The sequence below is a fragment of the Haematobia irritans genome, chromosome 3 (assembly GCF_050003625.1).
Source record: "Haematobia irritans isolate KBUSLIRL chromosome 3, ASM5000362v1, whole genome shotgun sequence".
Taxonomy (NCBI): domain Eukaryota; kingdom Metazoa; phylum Arthropoda; class Insecta; order Diptera; family Muscidae; genus Haematobia; species Haematobia irritans.
In genome coordinates, this window is record NC_134399.1 from 54,225,522 (window position 1) to 54,252,572 (window position 27,051).

At 34.7% G+C, this 27,051-nt stretch overlaps 1 protein-coding gene across 7 annotated transcripts in view; it reads left to right on the forward strand.

Moving 5' to 3' along the window:
- The window catches only part of LOC142232068 (uncharacterized), a 53,654-nt gene extending 28,515 nt beyond the window's left edge, over positions 1-25,139 (forward strand). For all 7 annotated transcript variants that reach the window (XM_075302778.1, XM_075302779.1, XM_075302777.1 and 4 more), the window contains 6 exons: positions 1,798-3,567; positions 10,232-10,407; positions 10,667-10,789; positions 10,870-11,584; positions 13,044-14,248; positions 14,329-25,139. In XM_075302778.1, coding sequence (XP_075158893.1) covers positions 10,234-10,407; positions 10,667-10,789; positions 10,870-11,584; positions 13,044-14,248; positions 14,329-17,241 — 5,130 coding nt within the window. In that variant the 5' untranslated portion in view covers positions 1,798-3,567; positions 10,232-10,233 and the 3' untranslated portion in view covers positions 17,242-25,139. The remainder of the gene's footprint in view (positions 1-1,797; positions 3,568-10,231; positions 10,408-10,666; positions 10,790-10,869; positions 11,585-13,043; positions 14,249-14,328) is intronic.
- The last annotated feature ends 1,912 nt before the right edge of the window (positions 25,140-27,051 follow it).

Sequence of the window (27,051 nt, forward strand, 5' to 3'; positions counted from 1 at the left end):
TTGGCTAGACCACTTTTTGACAAAACGTTTGAAACTCTAATTCCCAACAGTGAGGCGTGGTGCACACAGACCCCGGGGAATAAACGATATATAGATTTCTACACTGATGGCTCCAAATTGGATGGACAAGTGGATTTCGGAGTATATTCTAAAGATCTGGAACTTCGAATAACGAAAAGATTACCTAATCACTGTAGTGTTTTACAGGCTGAAATATTAGCAATAAGAGAGGTGGCGAATTGGCTGAGAAGTAATGTTCAAAAAATGTTAGCATTAATGTATTCTCAGACAGTCAACCTGCAATAAAATCCTTGGATTCTGTGTTCCTTAACTCGAAAACGGTCATCGACTGCCGAAAATCTCTCAATGAGATGGCTGAGCAGCACAATATTCACCTAATATGGATGCCTGGCCATAGGAACATTCCGGGGAACTACGAAGCAGATGAGTTGGCAAGGCTAGGGACTACCTTACATATTCCAGGGGAACTACAATCTGTTGGTATGCCTCTGGCAACGTGCAAGCTCTTACTGCGTGAGAAGGCTGTTATGATGGCAAATTTTCGATGGGAGAATTTAAACTTAAACCGCACTCTAGATATGCTAGTGTTCTCAAGACGTCAGATTTCACTCCTGATATCTGCTATAGCGGGTCGCTGCCTGATAGGCGATTTTGCGAAAACTATTGGTGCGAAGTATAATGACTATTGTATGAGCTGTCATGATGCGTAGGAAAAGGAATCAATTAAACACTTCTTGTGTGAGTGTACTGCATTTTGTGTAAGGCGTAACCAAATTTTTGGGGCATATAGCTTTAGATTACTGGCGGACCTGGAAAACGTTAACTTAAGCAGTCTGCTAATGTTTTTGGAACAATCTGGTTGGTTCAACAGAAGAAAATAATCGAGAATGTTCAGCGGTTAAAACTAGAAGTGCCCATATGTAATAGGTACTTTTAGTTAATGTGATATCACAATGGACTGACTAGTCTAAGTGAGCCTAAAAACTTAGTCGGGCTGCCACTTTAACCTAACCTAAGCTTATTGAAGCAATTTGGTGAGTTGACATTACTCATAACAACTCCTGTTTTTACAACAGTATGTGATGGATATAAAAAATTCTCATATAAAAAGAGAAAAAACAAAATCATATATAAGAAAGTTTTGTAAACACACCATTTATGTTTTCCTATAAACAATAATTTCTTATACGAAAAATAAAACGTTTCAATAATTATCTGGTGTAGTCGAAAAGTCGATATTTTGCTGGCGAGTAGGATAAAGTTACAATTCTCTTAGGTTAAAAATTCAAAAATACCTATAATTTTCAAAATCAGAAACGCCTAAATTGCTTCGAATACGTCTGGGTTTTCGTACGATTTAGCGGGAACAGGGCATAAGACGAACATTTTTTTCCAAAATAATAATGGCGGATCAAATTCCAAATGTCTCTGAAATAAATTTTCTCAATTGAATGCTGGCTACTCTACTTTGTTGATATGGCATTGAATATAAAATAGAGCATTTCCTACTCTTTAATTTCTAAGTTTACAAATCATATTCCCGATAAGATTGTAAGATTGCGGCAAAGGTTTAAAAGAAAGAATCCAAAGCACATCCCTATGCACATACTCTGATCGTGTAATTCATTATCAGCAACTAAACTTGGTTAATTGATAAAGTTGGCGGGCCGTATCAGTCTATGGCAAAGCAATGTAATTTTAGTTTTTATTCATTTTTGTTTCGTCTTATTTTGAATAGATTTATTAATCAGAAAGTGTTTCTTATATTTTTTACAGAAATCTAAAAAGAATTACAAATCAAAGGAGAATTGGATTTTTAAATTGGAGAATTCAGTTTAGCTAATACTGAATAGAAGCGATAACATTAACAACAAACAAAAAGGAGCCACTAATTAAATCTTAATTTTTAAAATTAGGGAACCACAACAAAGAAAACGTGTAAAATGGCCGAGTAAAATAAAAACGCAGCAACAGTTGCAACTGCAAAAACAAAAATGTAAACTTTACACAACAACAAACACCACCACTCATTATTCTCAAAACAGCAGCAATTGATTTCGCAGACAACAACAACAACAAGAACAATATATAGAGCAAATTTTTCTAAAATCGATCATAGCAGCAGTCGTGCACAATTTTTAGTTTTCACCAAAACAACTACAACACATTAGACGACGAGAAACAACAACAATTTGCGAAAACATAACACAGCAGTCACCACCAACACCCTGGGCCCACATTAAAAGCATCATCTTCATCTTAGTTAATTGTTTTCGGCAAGACTAGGATAATTTTTATTTGATTTAAAGGAGAGCCTATTTTGGATTTCAAGCGCCCAATAGCAACGAAAAGGAACATTGTCATCCTCTGTAAGATCAAAACTGTGGCATTATTAATTGTGCTGGGATTTCGATTTTGTTGAGGACACAAGCAATGCTCCTCAATACACACATCCAAGCAGCAAACACATAACGTTAGATGTTGTTTCCTTAAAGTTTTGGTTAACTCTTTTAGTTTTTTTTTTGTTTTGAAATAACAAGAATTTCGGTTTGGATTTCTCAGATTGAGGCAGCAGACTCTGGAGCAGCTTTCAACAAGCCAAAGATTTAAAGAAACTTAAGCAAGCAAAGATTATACACTTGGAAACAGACTGCTAGCTGGCATATATTGATCTAAACGCCCGGTTGGATTTCTACATGTCTATGAGAGAAAAATGTTGCCGCAGAAATTAGATAATATTGGGAACAATGATTTGCTGAACATGGAAACGTTTTTGGAAGCTTCTATTTACTCTGTTACTGCTGCTGTCATTGGGGATTCAGCTGAAAGAACTGTTCCTGCCGCTGCTGCTGTTAATACTGTTAGCCTAGCATATAACGGTCACTTGCTACAAACAAGTGCTGCAATATCTACTCACAGTGTTGCTGGTAACTTTGCTCACACTACACCATACGGCAATAAACAATAAATAAAAGACAAATCCAATCCAAATCCAACAACAACAATTAAGAAGAACATCATTTCTGTGACATCAATTTTTAGATAATCCTAACAACAATAAAGCGATATACAAAAAAGATATTCAAAGGCCAAAAACAGTGGAGTCATCTTTAAGTTAAACCAAACAAAACGACTACAAGAAGATTGTATCTACTAACAATATCACTTCCCTCCTAAGGAGAAATTCATCGTTCACAACTAATAAAGCCGCAATCGAAAAAAAAAAACAAAAAAAAAAGAAGTTTGCTCTCTCTCCTTGCTAAAGCATTTTGTTGAAATAGCTAAAATCATCGCTTCAAGGAATTTCCTTAAATCTGCATAAATCTCGAGTGAAGTATATCAAGGCATCTGGCACTTGGTCTATTACTTTGTGGACAAAATCATTTTTAAACTTTCATCACAGAGAGCGAGAGCGACCGATATACCGAAAGATCATATGATTTTGCTTTATTCACAAAGTTTTGGGCATATTGCTGATATACCATCATCACTACTTCCGGATACTCGCATACATCACATCCAGCTAACTTCTTGTCAAAAGAACAGGTATGTAATCGTTGGCTTAGCTAAAATGGTGCCCTCACATCCTTAATCCTTTCATTTTTTGCTTGTATATCCTTTGTCTTTCTCCTCTGTTATTAACAAAACACTTAGTCCGTTTTTGTCATTTATTTTAGTTTGTTTAAGAACACAAAAGTGTATCGTTGATGAGTACTCGTCTTTATTAAAATTAAACACAATTTAAATTTTGCTTTTCTAATATAACAAATGCATTTTATTAAAGCAAAATTTATTACAAAATTGTTACATTAAAACAAAACAAAAAGATATGGCTAGAGTAGAGCTTGAGCGATTAAGATTTTAGCAATAGGTCCGACCAAGGATTCCATAATTCTTTACAATACTGAATACAATACACTGAATATCGATGTTTAGCACCAAAATCTTTTTACAAAGTGTGTTCACAGTTCTGGTAAAAATTGAGATTGATAATTTTTGGATTTAAAAGCTGTTTCTTTTGATTCGTTTTGTTTGTTATTGTTGGCTTCTCTTCAATCGTTATTGTTGTTTTTTTGGTTGATAGTTTTGCTGCAAGTAGAGGATGCTGATGAGGAATGTGGTAATTCCGAAACAGCTGTACATCCAACCATCTTGCAGTCTATAGGGCTTTGCCCAAATAAATTTGACAAGCATACTTTTCCTCTGTTGGTTAAGCTACACTTGTAGTTTAGTCAATGCATGGCTTTAAGCTGAGATCAAAGCTGTTTCTTTTGTTTATAAATATGTTCCTAGTGTGATCGTAATGTTACCAAGCAATTTAAAGGTCAGTTGAATTTATGTTGATGGGGTTCGCACTAGAGGTCTGCACAATTCCAGTTGTAAATGCAGAGTACACGTGTACTTGCTACATGAGTACATCTATTTGAAAGAGTCGCAAAACTATTGGTACACATTTTGATGAACACCAAAAGCCACGAGTAACTTCTTGTTGCTACTCTGATGTCTTCACTACCAACAAACACATATTCCTCTTTCTCTCTTATTGAAGTGTACTCAGAGTGATCACGTCGAGTATGTTGCGAGAACAAAACTTCATAGAGTACTCCATGTACCAAGTGCAGTTTCAGAAATACAAAAAAACATTTAATCTCCATAATATATGTTTTGGTTTATTATAAAGAACGGCAAACGTTAAGGTAAGTGTGTGACATACATAAATATATGAAATATGTGATATACATACATATCTATGATTAATAATAATGGAAAGTTTTGCTTCGCACATAACTGAGAAATACTTGTGGTACCACGTGAAGTAAAGAGAATCCATGTTGTACTTTTTCTCAAGTACTTACATTTTTATTGTTCCTTTTTTTCGGAACACATATTGTTTCGGATAAGTACTTGGTGGTATTTGACAAGCAAGTGTTCTCTTCACTTCACTACTTGCGCTCTGAGAGAAAGACAGTGTATGTACTATATTCGACAGCGAATTGCATACATGTAGTGAAAAGTTATTCGATGCAGACCTCTAGTTCGCACTCAAATTGATATGGTTGTGCCATATGAAAAAGGCTCATCTTTATGTTTATTGGAGTGTGTTGTATGCTACAAAAATTAAAATCTTAGAAAATGTATTTATCAAAATTTAAAAAAGGTTTACTATTTTGTTCAACTATTGGTATAATGGAGGTTTCAGTTTTAATTTAGTCAGTATTGGACTTTAAATGTCATCAAAGCGGCATCCTGTTGACAGTACTCATTGATAAAATAGAAGTTCGCCACATGTGGTAGTTGCGGCAAACGCTCCACCTAAAGGACGGTACTATGTTTAAATTTTAACAGGAATATATTTGTTTTTATTTATAATTTTGATTTTAGTGATTTTAGAGTACTGGCCTTTTGGCATAAAACTCGAATTAGACTAAGAAGATCTGCAACAACGGAGAACCAGCTCATATATGCTGCCCTGGGCTTAAGCGGACATTTGTTTTACCATTGGGTAGGTTAGGTTAGGTTAAAGTGGCGGCCCCATTAAGAAGTACCTATTAGATTGTTCCAAAAACATTAGCAGACTGCTTAAGTTAACGTTTTCCAGGCACGCCAGTAGTCTAAAGCTATATGCCCCTAAAATTAGCTTACGCCTTACACAAAATGCAGGACACTCACACAAGAAGTGTTTAATAGATTCCTTTTCCTCAGTCTCATGACGGCTCATACAATAGTCATTATACTTCGCGCCAATGGTTTTTGCAAAAGCGCCTATCATGCAGCGACCCGTTATAGCAGATATCAGGAGTGATATCTGACGTCTCGAGAACTCTTAGCATATCTAGTGTGCGGTTTAAGTTTAAATGGGGCCATATTTGCTTGGTGTTCGTACAACCCTTGGAATTCTCCCATCGAACATTTGCCATCATAACAGCCTTCTCACGCAGTATGAGCTTGCAGGTAGCCAGGGCCATACCAACAGATTCTAGTTCCCCTGGAATATGTAAGGTAGTCCCTAGCCTCGCCAACTCATCCGCTTCACAGTTCCCCGGTATGTTCCTATGGCCAGGCACCCATATTAGGTGAATATTGTACTGCTCAGTCATCTCATTGAGAGATTTGCGGCAGTCGATGGCCGTTTTCGAGTTAAGGAACACAGAGTCCAAGAGTTATTGCAGGTTGACTGTCTGAGAATATATTAATGCCAACTTTTTTTGGAATATTACTTCTCAGCCAATTCGCCACCTCTCTTATTGCTAATATTTCAGCCTGAAAAACACTACAGTGATTAGGTAATCTTTTCGCTATTCGAAGTTCCAGATCTTTAGAATATACTCCGAAACCCACTTGTCCATCCAATTTGGAGCCATCAGTGTAGAAAGCTATATATCGTTTATTCCCCGGGATCTGTGTGCACCACGCCTCACTGTTGGGAATTAGGGTTGCAAACTTTTTGTCGAAAAGTGGTGTCGCCAAAGTATAATCCACTACGTTAGGCACATCTGCCACTATTTTGAGGACCGAACTGTGACCGTAACTTTTTTCTGACTACAGCGATAGCTCGCGCAACCGCAGCCGTTGTTGCAGCTGACTGTTTGGCCAAAATGTCTGAAGGCAATAGATGTAGCATGACATTAAGGGAATTTGTTCCTGAATGCGCCTGAGATACACAAGCACGCCATACCCTGAACTTTATCTAAATTTGTCGGCTGGTGAAGTGCAGGCCACCAGACTACAACACCATATAGCATTATAGGTCTAACCACTGCAGTGTATAGCCAATGCTCGATTTTTGGTTTTAGGCCCCATTTTTTTCAATACCCCCAAAGGAAATGGGTCTAACCGTGGGAGTTTTGCGATCTTTGCAGTACATGACTAGTTCTGTCTTTGCAGGATTTACCCCAGGAGCATTATCTTTCGCCCATTTCTCAGTCCTGCAGGGGGCTCTCTGTATAATATCTCTGATTGTGGATGGGAATTTTCCCCTGACTGCTAGCGCCACATCATCTGCGTATGCCACCACTTTTATCCTTTCTTTTTCTAGGGAAACCAGCAACATTCCAAAGAAGAGGTAATAGACTTCCTCCTTGGGGAGTGCCTCTGTTCATATACCTTTGTATGTTTGTTTGTCCCAGTGTGGCTGAAATACGTCTCTTTGTTAGAAGTTCGTCTAACAGCCTAAGTATACCCGGATCAACATTCAGAGTTGTCAGTCCATTTAAAATCGAGCTCGGATGGATGTTGTTGAACGCCCCTTCGATGCCTAGAAACGCCACGATTGTGTATTCTTTGGCAGATAGTGAGGGTTCAATAAAGCTGACTAGTTTATGTAATGCGGTCTCAGTAGACCTGCTCTTCGAGTATGCATGCTGTCGTTTCGAGAGCAAACTTGAATCGACGCTAGTTCTAAGATAAATATCTATCATCCTCTCCAGAGTCTTAAGTAGGAATGAGGATAAGCTGACTGGTCGGAAATCCTTCGCCCTCGAGTGAGAGGCTTTTCCCGGTTTAGGTATGAAAACGACTTTTGTTTCCCTCCATTTCCTGGGATATATTATATATCGCCGACAACCAGGGGATAATTTTGTCAATCACTGCTTGTAACTCCGCCGGAGTAATTCCATCCGGTCCGGGGGATTTGAATGGTCCAAAGCTATTTAACGCCCATCTTATAGATTCCGATACAATTTCCTCGATAGGAAACGACCGCTAAGCCCCTGTGGCACCGCCAGAATATGGTTCGACCGTCTGATTTCCAGGAAAATGTGTGTCCAATAGTACCTCCAGCGTCTCCTCACTGGACGTTGTCCAATTGCCCTCCGATGTTTTAATGAAAACTGGAGCGGAGTTAATGGATGCTAGTACCTTCCGTAGTCTGGAAGCATCAGACGTATTTTCAATACTGCTGCAGTAAACATTCCAAGAGTTATGCTGAGCCTTTCTCAGTTCTCGTTTGTATCCTCTCAGATTCTTCTTGTAAGCGTCCCAATCCACAGGAGCTCTGGTTATAGAGCTTTCTGCACGATTTCCTCATATTACCTAACTCCGTAGACCACCATGGTGGTCTACTTCACTCTAGGCCTTGCACAGTGCTCATATTTGTCTCTGGTATTTCCGGTATCATCATATTGAACAATTCCCTATACCTATTCCAATCAGCTTTCCTTAACAGGCAAACGATCTTTGATCTCTTTTGGAGGATGGCAGCTCATCCGGTGATCGTTCCTTTTTTCCAGCTTCAAGAATTCCTTGAGCCCATTTTAAGGAATCGCTTTGTTTAGCCGACAATGTGCTTGGGTCGACTGATCCTAATTTCTTTAGGATAAACAAAGCATTTCTACGTTCCTTGAATCTCTTTCGTTACCGTAGAAAAGGTTCGACTTGTCAAAGAGTCGCCACCTGTCGACCCGTCTATAGGTCGACTAATTGGTCCTAACTCTTGGTCATTGCCCAAATTTATAACTCCAGTCGATTCCCGTCCACTGGGCCCTGAAGTTAACAACCCAGTGAATGAATTTGAATTTCGCTGCATGGTGGCTTAATATCCCACCACACTTGAAATGCGTAGTAGGCACTTATTACGATGAGTTACTCCGCTATTAAAAAAACACGTCCGTTCCGTTCGACGGTTGAATGACCATTGGGTAACAATATGCCATTACAAATGGAATGATTTTAGCATAACTATAAAGTTTTTTTTAATACTTATTATGTATGGCTAAGTATTCTTAAACGTATCATTTATTCCATATTAAGTCACCAATAGTTAAGCATCGCTCTACCTCTACCCTACCATATTTTGTAATTATAAGTTTCGATTTGGTTTGTTGATTGGCTGTCGTTCAAGAGTTAATAGGTTTATTAGATTTGCATTGCAAAGTGTTTCTTGTGTTTCATTTTAGACTTGATTTTTTTCTCAGTGTTTGCTTTTATAATAATTTTCCAAATGTGTTTCTTTTACATTTTGATTCCTGTTTTCCAAATTGTTAACAGTAAATACTTTTTGTTTTCTTTTTTTTTTGCTTTAAAAGTAGTGTTTTGTGTTTCATATTAAGTCAACGTTGTAAATGCGATAATTTTTGAAGAATACATTCGTTCAATAACATTATAACAGTCCAAGGGCCCACTTGTTTTATATTATTCTTTATTGATACGGGAGCGACTACTTGGTGCAATGCATACGAAGCGTTCGGTGTTAAAATTCAGACTACGACAAAGGCTACAAATTTTCAACTAACTTTGACCTCCTTAAAACTGCTGGGGATTTATTTGTCGTTCAGTGTTTAGCACCCTAGTCGGACTATCAATATGGGAGAAATTATTGCAGGAGAAGATAATGCATTGAGATTAATTTGATATATCAGTTCGAGCTGTCTGTTGGAGGACACGAGTTAGAGTTAAATGTTTCGGTACCTGGATATTGCAGGTGGTAGCCAATGGCGCCATTATTCCCTCATCACTTTTATCGCCGATTAGGTGAATGGTTGATTTGTTATCTTCGGTAGTCGAACCAGATGGCCTTGTCTCGTTTAGACGGTGTTCTCCTCGAGCTTGCATGGTTTGGGCGGGAGGTTGGAAATTTCGAAATAATTGTCGTGACTATAGGCGTGAGAAGGGAGGTAACTTTAGCTATTTGGAAAGCAAATTCAGCCACTTACCTAATTATACTAAAATGAGGTGGTTTTATAAAGTTTTTCAGTTCTATGGTTAATCACTTTCGATGAGTTTTAGTGCTTGTTAGCACAATGTTTAGAATTATGAGGAAACAATTATGTATGATTCCTAGGTATCCTACTTCCTTTTGAAAACCTATTAGGGGCGCATTTCTTGTTAATCTCCAGCTTTAGTTTTAGAAACAAAGGGATTTCTTTAATATATGGGTATAAATAGTTTGGTTCCATGGTATCAGAGTGAAATGTAATAGATGCATAGGATTATATCACAAGGGACTGATTGCCTAAAATGGGCCCAGTTTTTTCAAATTCGAAGCATAATTTAATTATCGCACTTTCTAACGTTGAACTAAATTGTCCATATTCCATCTCCTAAAAAGACATCACACTTTAACTACTCCCTCTATACGATTACTGTCCTCAAGAGAACCCCTTTTTTGAACATTAAATTGTATTTTTTCCAACCTCATGTCTCTTCTTTTTCAATTTTTTTATTTATATGTAAAAAAAACAAACAAACATGTAACATTACAAAATGACTGCAGGTATGAAGTATCCTCAACTAGTATCACCTCGTGCCGTGAACGCCATCTCTGATTGGTTAGTATCACGTTTGGAGCAATTAGGCGTCGAATCACCCCAGATCTATACAAGACTTCTGCTATCTCTCTTACAGTCGTCAGTTCAAGTAAACGATCCAATTGAATTCAGCAACTTGGAAGTAATTCAAAATTCTGAAGTTCCAACAATTTTAGTATATGAACTTGAACGATATTTAATTGCTATTTAAGAGTGCTCACAACCTGGATCCACCATAGGCGCTAGATACATGTAACTATTGTTATGTATGGGCGTGTTCGATGGTGTGATCTGTGAAACATATCAATTAAATATCCTGTGCAAATTGACATATGCATCGTTAGCAATCTTGTCTTGCAGTGCTAATGTATAATTTTTACACTTCTCTCTTGATACCTTAGGCATTTTTCGCTAATCGCAAAGGGGGCCATAGTAAGCGATTTCATCTACCCTCTGATACAGAGACATTGAAGAAATTAAATGCTGTACAATGTTTACGGGAAATTGTTTCAAATGAACAGGAGGTAAGAAAATTGTTGTTGGTGTATGCAATGTTTTCAAACTGCAATGGAATCTATGTTTTCTTTTTTTCCACCTTTTGTAGACCGCTGCTATTGAAAGACTCGTAGATGAATTGTGTGAAAAATTGAAGGATATTGAAAAACGAACCCAAGAACTAAACGATGAAGAGCGCTTTTTAATTGAAACTAATTTGAAAATAGATACCTTGCCATCAACTAGTGAAGGCATAAGAAGCAGTCAACAAATTTCTCAACAACAGCAAGCATCTTCATCAGTCAATTTCAACAACGGCCTAGAGCAGCCTTCACTGTGTAAGAATTTGTCCACATCATCTACGCAGGTTCCAAATGAGGAGAATGTTTTAAACGACACTGACAACGATCCCAAAAAACGATATTTTAGAGCCTTCCCTGCTCTGACAAAGGAAATGGAAGACTCCTTCCGTATATGGCGGCGTAATACAAAATCTTTAACTTGGCCAGTTGTAGGAGGTGTTTCTTCTTCAATCATCGCTAACACAAATCGAGTTGTTAATGAGTCTCTAAGTACAGATAGCACCAGTCTGCACTACACTAATAATTGTTCGGCCGCTGAGAAAGATATTGCGAAAAGAATCAAAGCTGTTGGTGTGGATCATTTGCCATTGTATAATACACAAAAATCTACAGAGTTTAGGTCAGATAATTGCCCCAGTGTGGTTGGAATAAATGCCACTGCTGTTGGAGAGGTTCATGGAGCAGCAGTAGGAGGTGGGGCGTCTAGCGCAAAGAAAAAGTCAAAACGTCGCCGTAATCAAGGTATAAACTCATTAAACCAACAGTCGATCAGTAATTTAAAATAGGTCTTAAAACGCACGTATATAAGTAAAGGCGTTGGAATGGTACATTTTAATTTAGTTGAGGGATTCGAATGACCAGAACAAAACAATTATGTCTGCGGAAATTTATAAGTGCGTCTTATTATGGGCTACACAGGTCTGTTCTGGCAAACTCATTCACAAAAACTTTGTGAATTTCCTTATTTGGCGTATTTTGTGTGTACTAGGTACCTTAATTCCCAAAATTTGGCCAAATTGAAGTCTCCTTTATTTGATTCCACGAATTGAATATATGGCTTATGACAAAATATGCCCAAGTACACAATATTTAAATGACTTTATTCGTACCAATCAAGCCAATTTCCAAAATTTAGTTTGGATTAAACAGATCATTTTCAAACACTCTGCCCACATTGATTCACCCACGAAAACCTCGAAGTAACAATTTATCATCTGCTACAAACAATTTTGAGTAGCCATACTGTGAGCATAAATTGTGTTGAGAAACTCGCGAAAGTGTTTTGTGGTTTTTTAGGATGATTAAAGATTATATTTTAAAATTGGTCGATACATAGCTCTGAGACTTTTATGTTCGAACGGCCACGCCCATTTGCCACGGGGGCAGTCACACATCATGTTCCGGCGGTTGGTAAATTAATCAGTTTCAATCTAGAAGAGTAAGGAGGAAGAACGAAGTCATTGCGAACAACAAGAAATGCTTCTGCATCGATTCTACTCTATCAACGTAAATATCATATTTAAGACTTACGTGTAAAATTCTTCTACTTTTTCGTCTTTGTAAGAATTTTTATAAAAACAAAATTATGAAAATATGGATTTGTATAGTGCGAACAAACAATGTGGACGTATGAGCAGCAAAGAGGGCTTAGATATTGTTGGTTGGCTCATTTTTATGTAAGGCAAGTTTCTTATCCACTCGTGTCGTCACTGATGTAGGGATGATGCAAATGTACACAAACTGATACATATAAAAGTGATAAGGTGTCTACTCCTGATTTCAGGCGGAGGCGTCTCTGCACTATACCTCTTCCTTCCGTATCTCTTGGTACAAAACAAACGGTCATGTAAGTTTTGTAGATGTAAACACTTCTCTAATGTATGACTGTGTGTCCTTGCCATATAAGACTAGCGTTTCTTTGTCTTCATCCTTTCTACCTGTGAAGTGCTCTGGATATCATTTATTCTTTAATGTATATATCGTTGCTCCGAAACTGTTTAGTTGTTGGCCGTGAGAGGCTGATATTTTAAGGTCCGGTATGTAGCAGAGTGGGTGATTTTATTTCATTTTTACAAGAAATTTACGTAGTATTCATCGTTAGGTAATTATTTGGTATATCTATCCAAGCAACGATATTGCGTTCATTATTTTAAACTTGTCCAAATAATTTATTAATATTATATGTTTTTTGTTCTTTTAGCACTCTGTAAAGCGAAACCTATTCAAAATTTGCGAAGCAAACCTACATCTAGTGGAAATACGACAAATACTTGCAGTGCACTGGCATCTGGTGGAAGTGGAAAATTCTATCATCAAAATCATCGCAATACTACTCCTGCTTGGGATACAGATTTCAAAGGGTGCTGGGAAATGGGACCAGATCTAATTAAAGAGTTCTTGGCCCGCCAAAAGGGGACCAATAAACGTAGTCGTAGCAATTCCGATAGCATTGATCATGAGGCAGGAAGTGAATATAAAATGCTTAATGAGATGCCAAAAGATGATGAACTCCTTGGTGGTATAGAAAGACCCCTAATGAAACGCTACATAGATCTAACATTTTGTTGTGAAGACGAAACGACAGAAGATGGTGTTGACTATGTCGATGAAGACTACGATGATGAGAAGACACTGGTATCCATCGATGAAATAGCTGGTAGAGGTGGTGTTTGTGGAGGCAATGGCAATGCCCGACGTTTATATCAGCGTGAAGGCAATCTACAGAAACCCTTTGTCCTTTGCAATATGAACGACGGGGATGCTGTTTTTGATGAGACTTCGGATTCGGTGGACAATTTGGATTTTGCCAATTTTAAAGCCAAATTTAATAGTAGCGTTGAAGCTTTATGGAAGGATGCTGAACCTTCTAACAATATTGACCGAGGTGAAGGTAGCGCTTCCAATAAGAGCAATCCAATTGGGATTTCATCAGCATTCTATGCAAATACTTCGCTTAATGCTCTGGCACCTTTCAAACAGGATTTGTGGAATTTTTGGTCGAATTATAATCAACATCACTATGATCAGATGGCGAAATTCTCCAGCAATAACTCTGCGTCCTCCATGGCGATGACAACAGGGACAACACGTTTAGATGATAGTAGCGCTAGTTCTGGCGCTGGCGCCGACATTGCTAATTCAAGTGATTACTTCTCAATGCCCAGCAATTTGGATGATTTCGATAAGTCTGTGGGTGGAATGCGTCGCGTGAACGAAGCAGGTGCTTCCATGGGTGCCCAAACACCTTCAATCAATGTATTCTTGCAGAATTCCATTTGGTCTTCGTCGGGTGATTGTGTGGATGCTGTTGGTGCTGCAGAGACAGATGAAAGTTTCCTCTATAAAGTGTGGCATTCGAATAAGAAATTGAGTCAACTGGAGGTTGGAAATAATACAAATGATAAGGTAATGTAGTGCTGACTCAATGGGGGATTTGTTTGTTCTTGATGTTTTTTGGTATGACATGTTCTCTGTTTTTATTTTAGATTGCCACCTCACGCGTAGTGGATGCTGATGAAGGAAATGGTTACAGCAACATTAAAGAGTCTGCAGATCATGTGGAAAGTAGTGGTGCTAAGTTAGAATTTCCTCCCTATAGTAGTTTAAAATGGTCAGAGGGAATCAATGCCGGCCCCGCGTACAGTAGTTTGCGTTCTAATCTTTCTAATGTGGAAAATTTGAATAAAAACGATGGCCACTTCAGCTCATACGGTTCATCCACTGTCACAGCCACTGGTGCCACTTGGGAAGCTCCGACCTATGGACAAAACTCACAACCGGACCTTCAGTCTTGGTGTGCTTCAAATCCCTTATCTTTAACCGAAATGTATGGCAATGATGTTTGCGATAGCATTGCCCAAGATAATGAGGATGCCGAAAATGTTATTGTGGATCCTCCGGTAACACTGCCCAATCACTGTGCTACCACCAGTGGTTTCATTGCATACGCTCGTGTCAAACAATGCGGCTTTATTCAACCCCAAAGCAAGCCTTTGCAGCAACACTCTGTTGCTTCTGCACATCTCCCAAGTGACTACTTCCGTGGAGGGGAAGAGGAGAACCTTTTGACTTCGGAGCGAACACATTTCAATCCCATCGAGACCTATGTGGATGGTCATACCTTCAATATAAGCAGTGCCCTAGATTCGGTGGACTTTGAACGAAGCGACAGCGGTTATTTGTGCTATGAGTCAAATGAATATTTAGAATACAAAAGAAACGATATCTATATGGCCGACGAAGAAGTGGCCAATACAAATTTAATGAACTTTGCTGCGACTGCTTCGTCGCAAGTCTCTGATGGCCGCGTTCATGTCGGCAAGGAAACCCCGGAATGCAAGGAAATGTTTGTATTAAAATTTCGGTTGAAGCGCTCTGGAGAAATAGCTTGTCAAACGGAGGAAATCGATTTTCAATTAGCGGCGTCAAAGATGACCGCTGATCAACTGCCTCACATTGAGGGAATGGTTGAGATGCCCATGTTTTCAAATACCTCTTTGACACTCAGTAGACAGTCCAATAACGAAGCCATTATGGCGGCTGTTACCAAAGCCGTGGCTGCCGCTGCTAAAGCGGCGGCCGAACAGGGGTTGAATGCTGGCCATAGTTCCCTAGCTTGGATACCTGCCATTCGAACTGATTGCACTCAATCGTGGGTTCAAGATGTCTCCTTGTGTGACGAAGTTGATTTTTGCAGGTCCTCGGCAACCACTGAACAACAATTGAGCCAATTTTGGTCTATGCAAGAAGTAGAGAAACAGTGCCACCAACGCCGTCCGCCTGCAAGTGACTTCCAAAGGGTAGATCTAGAGAGAAGTGATGACAATTCCATGGATAATTCTTCACATACGCTTTGGGGTATGTGTGCTGTTTGCAATAGCAGTGATTATGGGATGTCTTTGCCGGCCAATCGGTTGCTTAGAGATGAACTGCAGTTGGAAGCCGATGAAATTATGAGCGATTTGCGTTATATGCAAGATCTTTATATAGGGGAAGCCGACGATGATGGTGTAGCTGAGCAACACACAGGTCATGGTTATGATGGTGATGATACACAGAGAAATAGAGAAAATGTGAAAAACTTAGAAAAAGAAATGGAGAAGCATCAACGACCAAGCTATGAAGGAGTTGGGGCAAGTGTAGATAACGCTCAGGCATCCATGCTGCTAAAAGTCAATCAATTGATCGAGGATTTATTAAGACCCGAAGGAAAAACAGGACTGCTGCTGAAAACAAAGTCTGAAGAGAAACCACCAGAGTCATCGGAGTTTGGTGGCGTACAAGAGAAAATTAATGTAGTGAGGGCGGATTGGTCCATGAACATGGACGATGATGCTGTAGACAACTCAAATTCTTGGCATTTTGGTGGTGAAGGTAACACTGATGGCAGCAATGTAAATTTAAGCAATATTTGGCAACAAGGGACCTTCGACAATGCAATGGAAGCTGAAAGAAAACTTGTTTGCATGAAACCCATGAAACTCTTGCGTCAAGTGGGCGGTTCCCTGAACGAAGAAGATGCATATGCCGATAATCTGAAATGGGAACATGAAAATCTAGCGAAAATATGGCAAAGAGATATGCCAAGTGTTGAGTCAACGCCAAACATGCCAATACATCCCCAAGAACCAAAAATTTGCCAAAGCGAAATTCTAAAGAATAAAGTGGTAAGCAGTGGTCAACAAGAAACTCCTCGAGAAATCGTCGAGAAGAAGAATTTGAAAAATCTACAGAATATGGCAGTAGGTGGTGGTGGTATTGCCACCACCACCTCACCAACAGTCTCGAGTAGTTGTACAGCAGCAACTACAAATAATTCCGCCTCTGTGGCTACATATAAAAGGGTCCAACATTTTTTGAACAGTTCAGCGGCCAAGATAAAACTAGCTGCGAATCGTAAGAGGCGACATTCGGCTTCGCAAAATTTCTATCATCACCATCACCACCAGCAGCATCAAAATTTGCATCTTGTTAATAGCAACAACAATAACATTACCAACAGTAGCAGAACCACACAAAATAATAACAACAACAATAATAATGACAACATAACTGATTTAAATTCTTACAAGAAGACAAACGAAGACGAATTATCCATGAATGTTGAGCCAAAGCAAACAATTATCACCTGCAAATATTGGGCCACCAGCACAAATGGCACTCAAGCCTCAATGGATTCGGCTGCTGCAGCTATGATGCTTTTAGCTGCCGCTGCAAACAAAGACCATGTTGGGGGCATTATGACAGCCACCACCACAACGTCTACTAATTACGACGATACCAATGATGAAGGTATCATGCTGGAGGATGGCACATTTGGTAATACCTTTTCTTGTCTTATCGACAAAAATGCTTCTATATTGAAACATGTAATGATGGCACGACCCTTAACTCGTTAAACTATAAAAAAAACACAATACAAGTGAAATATTTCCAAAAAAATATCTATCAAAGAAAAATCAAGAGCATACATTGCAACAAACTAAATTCATTAAAAGAGTGAGAGGGGGAATATGGTAATAAATTATAACGATCCCCACCCATATGAAATATGGAAATGAATTCAAGTTCTAAATTAGGTGAATCCATACTCTTTATCCCCCAAACACATCCCTCTCTCCCTGAGTTACGCGCTTATCGTAAAATTTTACTCCTTTTAAAATTTGAAATATTTCCCAAAAAATGGAGTACAATCTACTTGTGAACAATGTAAAAAAAATTCTCCATGTGCCCCCTAAAAATGAGGATATTAGAAATCATAAAACCTTAAATTCAGTTTTATAAAATTAATATAAGTTTTATGGGTTTCTTACTCCCTCCCTCGTCTCCCCCTATAACCATACCCATATGTACATTGAAACTATTCTGTTTTGTTTTTGTTTAAATGTTATATTTTTCTCTGTAGTAAAAAAAAATTAAAAAAAAATCTTTCAAATCAAAACAAAATTCATTAAAAAAACACAATTTATTATTTCTTTAGCTATCGTATAAATATGATTTGATGTATAATATTATTCAGTTAATTATCATGTAATATCTATGTAACAGATTTATAAAATTTGTTATATGGGTTTTCTTTTATTCGTTTTTCTTCTCTCACCATTCACTTTATAAGAAAATGTAAAAAAAAAACAACACATTTAGGTTGAAAGAAAAATGTTAAGACTTTTTTGTTAAAAGGCAAGTTTTGCAAAGTAAACTAGTTTCGTTCACAATTTTTGATAAATTAAAAAAATTAAATAATAATAAAAAGAACATATTTAAAGTTAAAAAAACAGCATAGAAAACAGTAAACAAATTAAAACTAAAGCCATAGTCAGAATAACACTTTCGTCATCATGATAACCACAATAAAGAATTTTAAGAAAAACTGCAAACAACAGTTTCTAGTAACTTTTAATTTTTATTCATTTTTAATTTATCTGTGGAGCAAAATATTTATTTTTTTATTCAGAAATGGTTCAATTGTTTGTCAAACTCAAATTCGTTAACAATCAGAGTGGAAGATGAAAATCAGCATGGATAAAAATCAACATACTTGGTTCACCAATTTTGGTACATGTCAACCTAAGTATGCTAGGTCGACTTTTTTTTGGATTATAAAATGTGGGTGAATAATAATGTTACACAGGACTTGGATTGAAACTATGGGATAGTTAGACAGCTTTATTTTCGAAGATAATATCATATTATGTTACTGTCTTAACTGATACGATCTCCCACATTCAAGAGACACACAAAGGGAGACCTGACATCGCCTTGTATATGTATTATTCAAATTGGATTACTCGACATTGAAAGGTGATTAGCCACATGTTTTGAGTTAGTCTAAAAATCGATATCAGTTGGAACATCACATTATACTATCCTTGAAAAGTGTATAGCGTCGATTTTTAAAATAATGGAGAGTTAATTTTTTTCTTAAATTTTATTTCACTTAGTATCGATTAAAGTCGACTTCTTATTAAGCCAGTGAATATATAGGAACAGTCTCGTTAAAATGTTGGGAACGTCGTCATCCATTATGTGTGCTGTCGTCTTAGCTAATGACCTTTCATTTATCTAATTTTTAAATAATTCTATTCTTATAATGGATTTTCCTTCATCTGTAGAAAAAAATGAATATATGTCTTATTTGCTTTTGCTCGTATTTTTTTTTTTGTTATTAATACACAACACATTGATGAATGTCTAAACTTTTGCAAAAATATTGGTGGGGGGGATCGTATCACCAAAATCATATGTATAAACAAATAGTTATTATTTTCATTTAATGGTACTCCTTGGGAGTTTGTTCATTCATTGTCCAATTCTAGTTTTTGTTTTCTCAGTTTATTATTTAATTTGGTTTAGAAGCTTAACGCTATTAAAAATCAAATATATTCATTTCGTAAATTACGTTTGCATATAACTTTGATATATGATTTACAAAAAGAAAAAAAAATCATTTGATGTTAGTTTTTGTTTTCGTCTAATAACTTTTCTCTTTTATATCGAAATTGTTTTGAAATCTTTATTTTTGTTATTCATTTTTTGTTATGTGTATATTAAATGTACATATTATTATCATTTTTACTATCGATTATTGTATTTTCGTTTTAATTTAAAGAAAATCGATTATAATTTGTGTTTTTTTATTTCTCTCTATTTGTAAAAAAAAAAACAAAACAAAACAAATTATAATTAAAAAAAAAAAACAAAACAACAGCAAAAATATTTAGCAAACAATATATACAAATAGTTATAAAATTACCAACACAATAACTAGAATAACAACAACATTAAAACACAAAACCATATATGAAAAAAAATTGCAAAACAACAACTAAGAGAAACAAATATTTCATAACGGGGGAAAATATAAGCGAAATCCAAATATATATAATTACTCTATATGTAAACAAATTTATAAATTCGCCTTGTGCTGACAAGAATATATAATATATATACAAATTATATAAATGAGAATGATTATAGTAGTAAAAGTATTTAAGTAAGTAACTACTATAATTTCACCATTAAACTTAGCGAACATTTACAACTAAAAAACAAAAATCACCATAAGTTTATTTGGTAGGAACAGAGAAAGAAAACATCAGCAACAACCGAAGAGTGTAAATTAAAAGTTAATTTAATTACAAATCATCGACAGTAATACCATTTTTTATTCCTAATTCCTTTTTCCTATTGAAAAATCCAATAATCTCCTCCTCCACATCCACACTCAAACACACATATTCTATATATATATCTCTTAATAAACAAGAATTTATGAAATATTTTGTGAAATATCATAAAACCTAAATAAACAAAAATGTCCCAAACACCGCCCCACAAATCTTTTAGATAATTCATTTTGCATACATACATATATAATAAAACGTAAAAAGCAAACAACATCATAACCTTGATAGACTTCACTTGTAATCATTTCAATTGTTTTAATTAAAGGCCTTACCGTTGTTTTGTGTTGTAAAGTAATATATAAAACACCTTTTTGTTTTAAGTAAATCAATCCATATTAGTAATTAATAACTATACTATATGTGAATATTTGGATAATTAATTTTGAGGGCTAGTACAAACACACCGAAGAGAAAAAATAGAGCATCAATTAAAGAAAAACAAAGTGGTGCATACAGACTTTAATTTTGTTTTTAAATAGTATAATCAATATTTCAAATTTCTGCGCTTCTAAATTTTAGCAAAAAAAAAAAAAAAACGGAAGTTTTTGGTTAAGGCCGGTATGCACCTCTAGCGAAAAATTTCATTCCCATAAGAAATGCATTGCTATTTATGCTAACGAAATTTTCGGTAGCGTTCAATTTCGTAAGCTGGTACGCACCTCTAATGAAAATAACAGGGTTGTCGAAAGCATATTTTGGCAGCAAACATTTAATTTATTACAATCATTGTGTGCGAAAAGTTTTAAAAGGTCTGTAAATAATAAACAATTTATTTGAGGAATATTTGGAACATATATTAACAATTTTTAAAAGCGATTAGCTGGTTTAAAATTTGTGTACACATCCCTGTTTTTTTTTTTTGTTGTAGACTTAAATAAATTTTTGCTACCGAAAATTTCGCTAGAGGTGCATACCGGCCTTTAAGAAAAAAGTTTAAGTTTTTCATTTGTAATAAACAATGCATTACTTTTGTTATAGCATCTCCCAAATATTTTTTTAAAAAGTCTATACTCACAGACTTTTTAAAAACGCGCGAATAACGCAAAACTTTTCAATGTGGCTAAAATAACCAAAAACTAATTTTAGCTGGGCTGCAATAAATAAAACATGTAAAGAGGCTATTGTGAGTCAAAGCAAATTAAAACAAGAGCCTTCTAATGTTTTTTTTTTTTCATATGATGAAGACCTTACAACCGAGTTTTACTATCATTTACCTATGAAAAGAGGGATGTGGCATTGATTACCAGATTGTGCTATTTAATTAGACTGTTTGTATGCTGTCGAAATGTTCATTGTGACATTAAAATAATTCAATTTTATTAAATTATTTTCCTATTTTTTTTGTTGTCATCTACTGCTATATATTTTCTCTTCTGTGTTTGTCTTCTCTGTCAAAATCCTAAATATTGCTATTATTTAAATTTTATTTAAAATAAATAATAACGAAACCCCTATTAGAAAACATCTTAGGAAAGTGTACATTCTAGGAAAACAAATTATTTTTAAAAATTCCAACAAAACAAAAAAAGAAATAAGAAAATCATAATAATTATTACACTACTATACTCTTTAAACTAAAACAACAATAGAGTATGAACAAAAAAATCAATTTAAAAATGGTAATTTTTTACCGCCAAATAGAGATAAAACCGGTCATCCTATATATAAAAACAATATATGCCCCTATAAAGTATAATAAAAAGAAACAAACTTTCATGCTTTATAGAGAGAAAGACGTCCTAAATCGTAATTTCTTTTGTCAAAATACTAAAGAAAAATTTTTCTTTTCCTACAAAAGCAAAACTTTGTCTCTATTCTTATGGGATCAAAAAAGAAATGGGATTTAGGACAAAAGTGTAGGCCAATTTAAAGTTTTCCATTTTAGTGTATACATGTAATTTTATAAATGTGAGATTTTCTGAATTTACATGTTGTATCTAATAATGGCAAAAACTCAGTCTTTTCTAAAACTCCCCCTCTTTCGTTTCCAAACATACAAAAAAAAAAAATAAAATAAAATAATACAGATAAACAAACATATTTAATTTTTCCTACTAACAAAAGAACAAACGAATTTCTTTTATTTTCTATTTCTTTTCTAATAGAAAAATTGGAAGTTATGTTTGTTTTTCTTGTTTTTAGGAAATGTCATTTATGTGATTACATAAAAATTTAATAAATATATTTGTATTTTTCTTTCTAGATGCATACTCTTATTATTTTGTAAATAGCTATATGTATATTTTTTATATAATCATTATTTTTTTTCTCTCTCTCAATAACTGCAACATTTTCTCTGTGTCTCATGTTTTGCTTTTGCGTAATTAAAGGATTACAAAAAAGTAACACAAAATATAATGAACTGCTCATAATTACATGAAAAATTATTCAACAAATCTCTATAATATCCAGATAGCAAAGTTTATTATTTAAATTATTATATTTCAATTCAAATAACAATCAACCCCCAAGTAAGTCAAGAAAATTAAATACAATATGATTTTTTCTATAAGTAATTCTATTTGGGTAAATATCAAAAAAAAATACTACTAAATCTAAACATATTAATTTTTCCTTAAACAATATATATTCAGCCAAGGGCAAACAACGTAATTTAAAGACAATTCTGAGTCATAGAAGTCTTCGCCAAGTGTCTGAGAAAAACCAAAATTACGTAATGTGAAATCAATATCTGTCTAGGAATTCATTTCGCATATTTATTTTTGTCAATGTTCTTAAACGAAAAACTTTGCTCAGAGCCCAAAACAGACCGAATGCTGGGTACATGTCTATCGAAATGAGGCACAGAAAATACGTCACTATATTTTTATAAAATTTTGTCAAGCATTTTCGATTTTTTCTCAAAAAAAACGAGAGTAGAAAGCTATATTTCTTTGTTTTTCAATTCATATTTCTAAATAGAATTTTTAAATTGTCATCAACTTGAGTAATAGAATAGCTTTGAAAAAGTTAAAAATTCGAAAAACCTATATTGTAACTTCTCGACACTGATACCATAGCAAAAGGCTCGAATATTCATTTTATATAACAGTTTAATATTTATCCAAATATATTACTTATATTGTAATACATTGTGCTAGTTTTTGTTTTGTGTTTTGTTTTTTTTCTTTTTTTTTGGGGGGGGGGGGATGAAAATAAAATTAGTTTTTAATAGTTGTATTATTTAATAAAATAAAACATAAATAAAAATTATGAAAAAAAAACAAAACATGTACAAAATCTTGTATATCGTAAAAAAAATATGATTTGGAAATTTAATTAGTTCTTTCATTGAAGAAAATTTGTTTCATTTCAGTTAATATATTGTTTTGTTTTTTAATTTTTAATAACATGACATCAAGGATATGGAAATTTGTTTAAAGAATGTCCTTGATAATTAAAATAAAGTAAAAAAAAATATAATTACAAGAAAAGCACTATCGTTAAAAAAAAAAAAAAAAAAACAAAAAAACAAAATTATAAAGATAAATAAAAAAATATTAATTAGAATGAAATGTTATCAAATTCTCCTCTTTGTCAAGAAATGGGACTTTGATAACATTTCATTTTATATAAAAGCTAATTAAAAAACTAGTTTTTAAGAAATAAAGCAAAACAAAAACCGGTCGACCGATACTACAATGCTAATACAAAAAGCACACAAAAAACAAAAACAATTAAAAAAACGGAAAAAAATCTTTTAAAAAACCTTAAATTTTTCCAAAGTTGCAAACAAAAAAATCTTTTTTTCGATTGATTTATTTGTTTCACAATTAAAATCAGTAAAATCTTAATAGAATAAATAAAAAATACTGCAGAATTTTTTTGCGTTAAGAAGTAGGTATTTTGTGTCTTTCGGAGACAAATTAAAGAAAGTAGACTTGCAAAAGATTGTGAAATAAATAAATAAATAAATAAATAAATATATAAAGTCATAAACAATCACATGGAAATCACAGCATTATGTTTTGGAAAAATTTAAGCAAAAAAAAAAAAAAATATATATATATATATATATAAAAAACAACACAAGAAAAGAAAAACAACCATCCCTTTAATTAAAGTGTTAAAAACTCATAAATTTTGCAAATAGAATTCACCATTTTAATGAAAGTGGTATCATTGCCCCGAAATAAAACTCCATAGAAAAATAAAATTTCCAATAAGCAAAAATAATTCTATACGATTCAACCATGTTTTTTAGTTACTTTTCTCAGTAGAATAATTAAACTCAAACCAATTCCTTTGTACATTGTTTTTTTAACCCTGGAAAGTCATCCTTATTTTTTGTACGCTAACGTCATCCTTCGTCATTTTGACTACGGCTTATTCCAAACAGCTATAATTTGCATCGTGAGCAAAAATGAGAACCAAAATTGAGTTTATTTTCTTATTCAATGTGTTTTTAATTAGTATAAAACAAAAATTCATAAAATAGTTGAAATAGTATAGTTTAAATTTATCATTTCCCAATCGACTAAAATACATTTTAGATCGAAAATGAAATTACGCGTCGTGATTTTGACGAAGGATGACTGTCCAGGGTTAAAGAAAAATTCAGCAATCAACTCTGTATTTAGTTCAATTATTATTTTTTATTTATCTAAGTTTTTGTTATAATTTTGATTTCTTAGCCGTTAAAAAAAAAAAAAAAACAATAAAATAAATAAATAAATAAACAAATAATTGTAAATTGTAATGACAATGTAACAATTGTCATGTACAATATTAAAAAATGAAATTTACAAAAATTAAGACAAATTGTAAACAACAGAAAAATATAAAGTCAGTCCGTATATAGATAACTCGAAATCATCCTTTTGTCCTCGATTTCTTTAATCCCACTTAAGAGAAAAAATGTAAAATAAATTTAATAGAGAAGATTCTCACATAAATAAACAGAATGAAAATATAGTAAAAAAAAAAAACAAACAAATAAAACCACCAAGAATCAGAGAATCAGTCATTAAACGACAAGAGAACAACAACAGAACAAAAGAAGAATTGGAAATAAAGTTTATGAATCACATTCTTAAATACGCTATAGCAATCAAAAATAACCAAAAATAAAATGTGTTGGCGTTTTGAGAATGCTGAGAAAAAACTGAAAATTTATTGTGTTTTATTTTGGTTGGGGGAGGGTTTATCTCTCTTTTAAGGGGCTAATCACGGATTGTGTAACAGTCGATATTGAATTCATTTTCCTATTGACAACAAAAGAAGCGAAATTGAACCAAAACAAATAGCAAAATTTAGTTATTTGTACCAAATAAAAAAGAAAATGTTCATAATGCATTCATACTAAAGGTGTGAGCGTGGCGAAATTTCACTCACGTACATTCACGAAGCAAAATGTTTATTCACGCACGATACGTGTGGTAGCCAATCCCACTCACGAACATTCACGAAATGAAAACCAATACTCACGCACGAACTACTTTTAAAGACTCACGCACGATTCACTTCATAATGCATTCACACAAGAGGTGTGAGCGTGACGAAATTTCACTCATATTCACAAAATGCAAAATGTTTATTCACGCACGATCCGTGTGGTTGCCAATCCCATTCACGGAATGAAAACCGGGGGACTTATCACGGCATTCGACATCGAGAACTTTCGATCGAAATCTAAATTTTTCAGATCACGGGAGTCGATATCTAGTTTTTTGATCGACAATTTTTTCGATTGGTAAATTGCAATCGTAAAACATTTTCACTTGTTTTTTATATTGTTTTCGCCATATAGGAATAGTAAATATATTAGTTTTAGTTCGAATTGGCAAAGAACAATATATAAAGTTCACATGCTAGATCGATATCCAAGAGATTGTGATCAACTAATTTCCGTACCATTCCGTGACAACATAACGCTTCTGGTCCACTTTGTAAGAATAGTGAATGATGATGTCTTCCACTGGCAAAAAGTTTTAAGACGGCAGACATTTGTAAAGCGATAGAATTAACGTTGACATGCTACCAAAAATTATTTTCCATTCGTCAGCCGAAATCGTCCATTTTCTGACAGTGCACACCATTTCAAACCCATGTACTTACACCAATAACAATGTGCACTTCTATTCCTTATTTGTCGCCGAATTATTTTATATTCATCTCATCATCCAATTAGGAAGGAATTCGGAGCAATGTAAAAAGTTGGTTAAATAGGCAATACTCATATACCATACAATTTACTTTTTACCAAAATCAATAGATGATGAAGACGGGAGATGGGCAACGTCATGCCAAAAGTTGCATTTACGGTGTTCGATACACACACGTTCGTTCATTTTTAATTTGCAATATTTTTTGTTAAAAACTCACAAATGATGTTAAATTTTGTGTAAATAATAATGAGAAACTTTTGACCGATTGTTCTACGTCATTCCCTGATATAAATTTCTTTTTATTCTTAGTTTAATTTGTGGAACAAAAAATCATAAACGACACGTTTGCATCGAACGCCGTCAATGGTTTGATACCCTCTGCTGCCATTTTCCCCATCTTCATCTTCCATTGTTTTTGCTTTTTACTTTGAAATCTTCAAAAACATGTGTTTTCTACATTCTATTTTGTGCCGCTAACTTAATTTTGTCATTTCATTTTGTTCTGCTTCGTTTTTTGCTGTTGGCAATGCTAGAGAAATTGCATCAAATTTCGATCGAATGCCGTGAACTTTTAACTTTTAATCGTATCGACAATTTTTTTGATACGATTATGAATTCGATATCGAATGCCGTGATTGGCCCCCAATACTGACGCACGAACTACTTTTAAAGACTCACGCTCACGCACCATTCAGTACAATTCACGATAAATTCACGAGACTCACGACATTTTCCAAACGGAAATCAGCAAAGGTAACAAAATTCAAAATTAGAATACGGCTGTTTTCTTTTAGAACTGGATGCAACATTTGTATGGGCTATCCAGAACATCGTTGCACTGGTGTTCTATCCAGAACATCTCATAAGTGCAAGTCGCGTCGATGTTGCCAGGTTGTATTTTGATAAAGTGACGCTT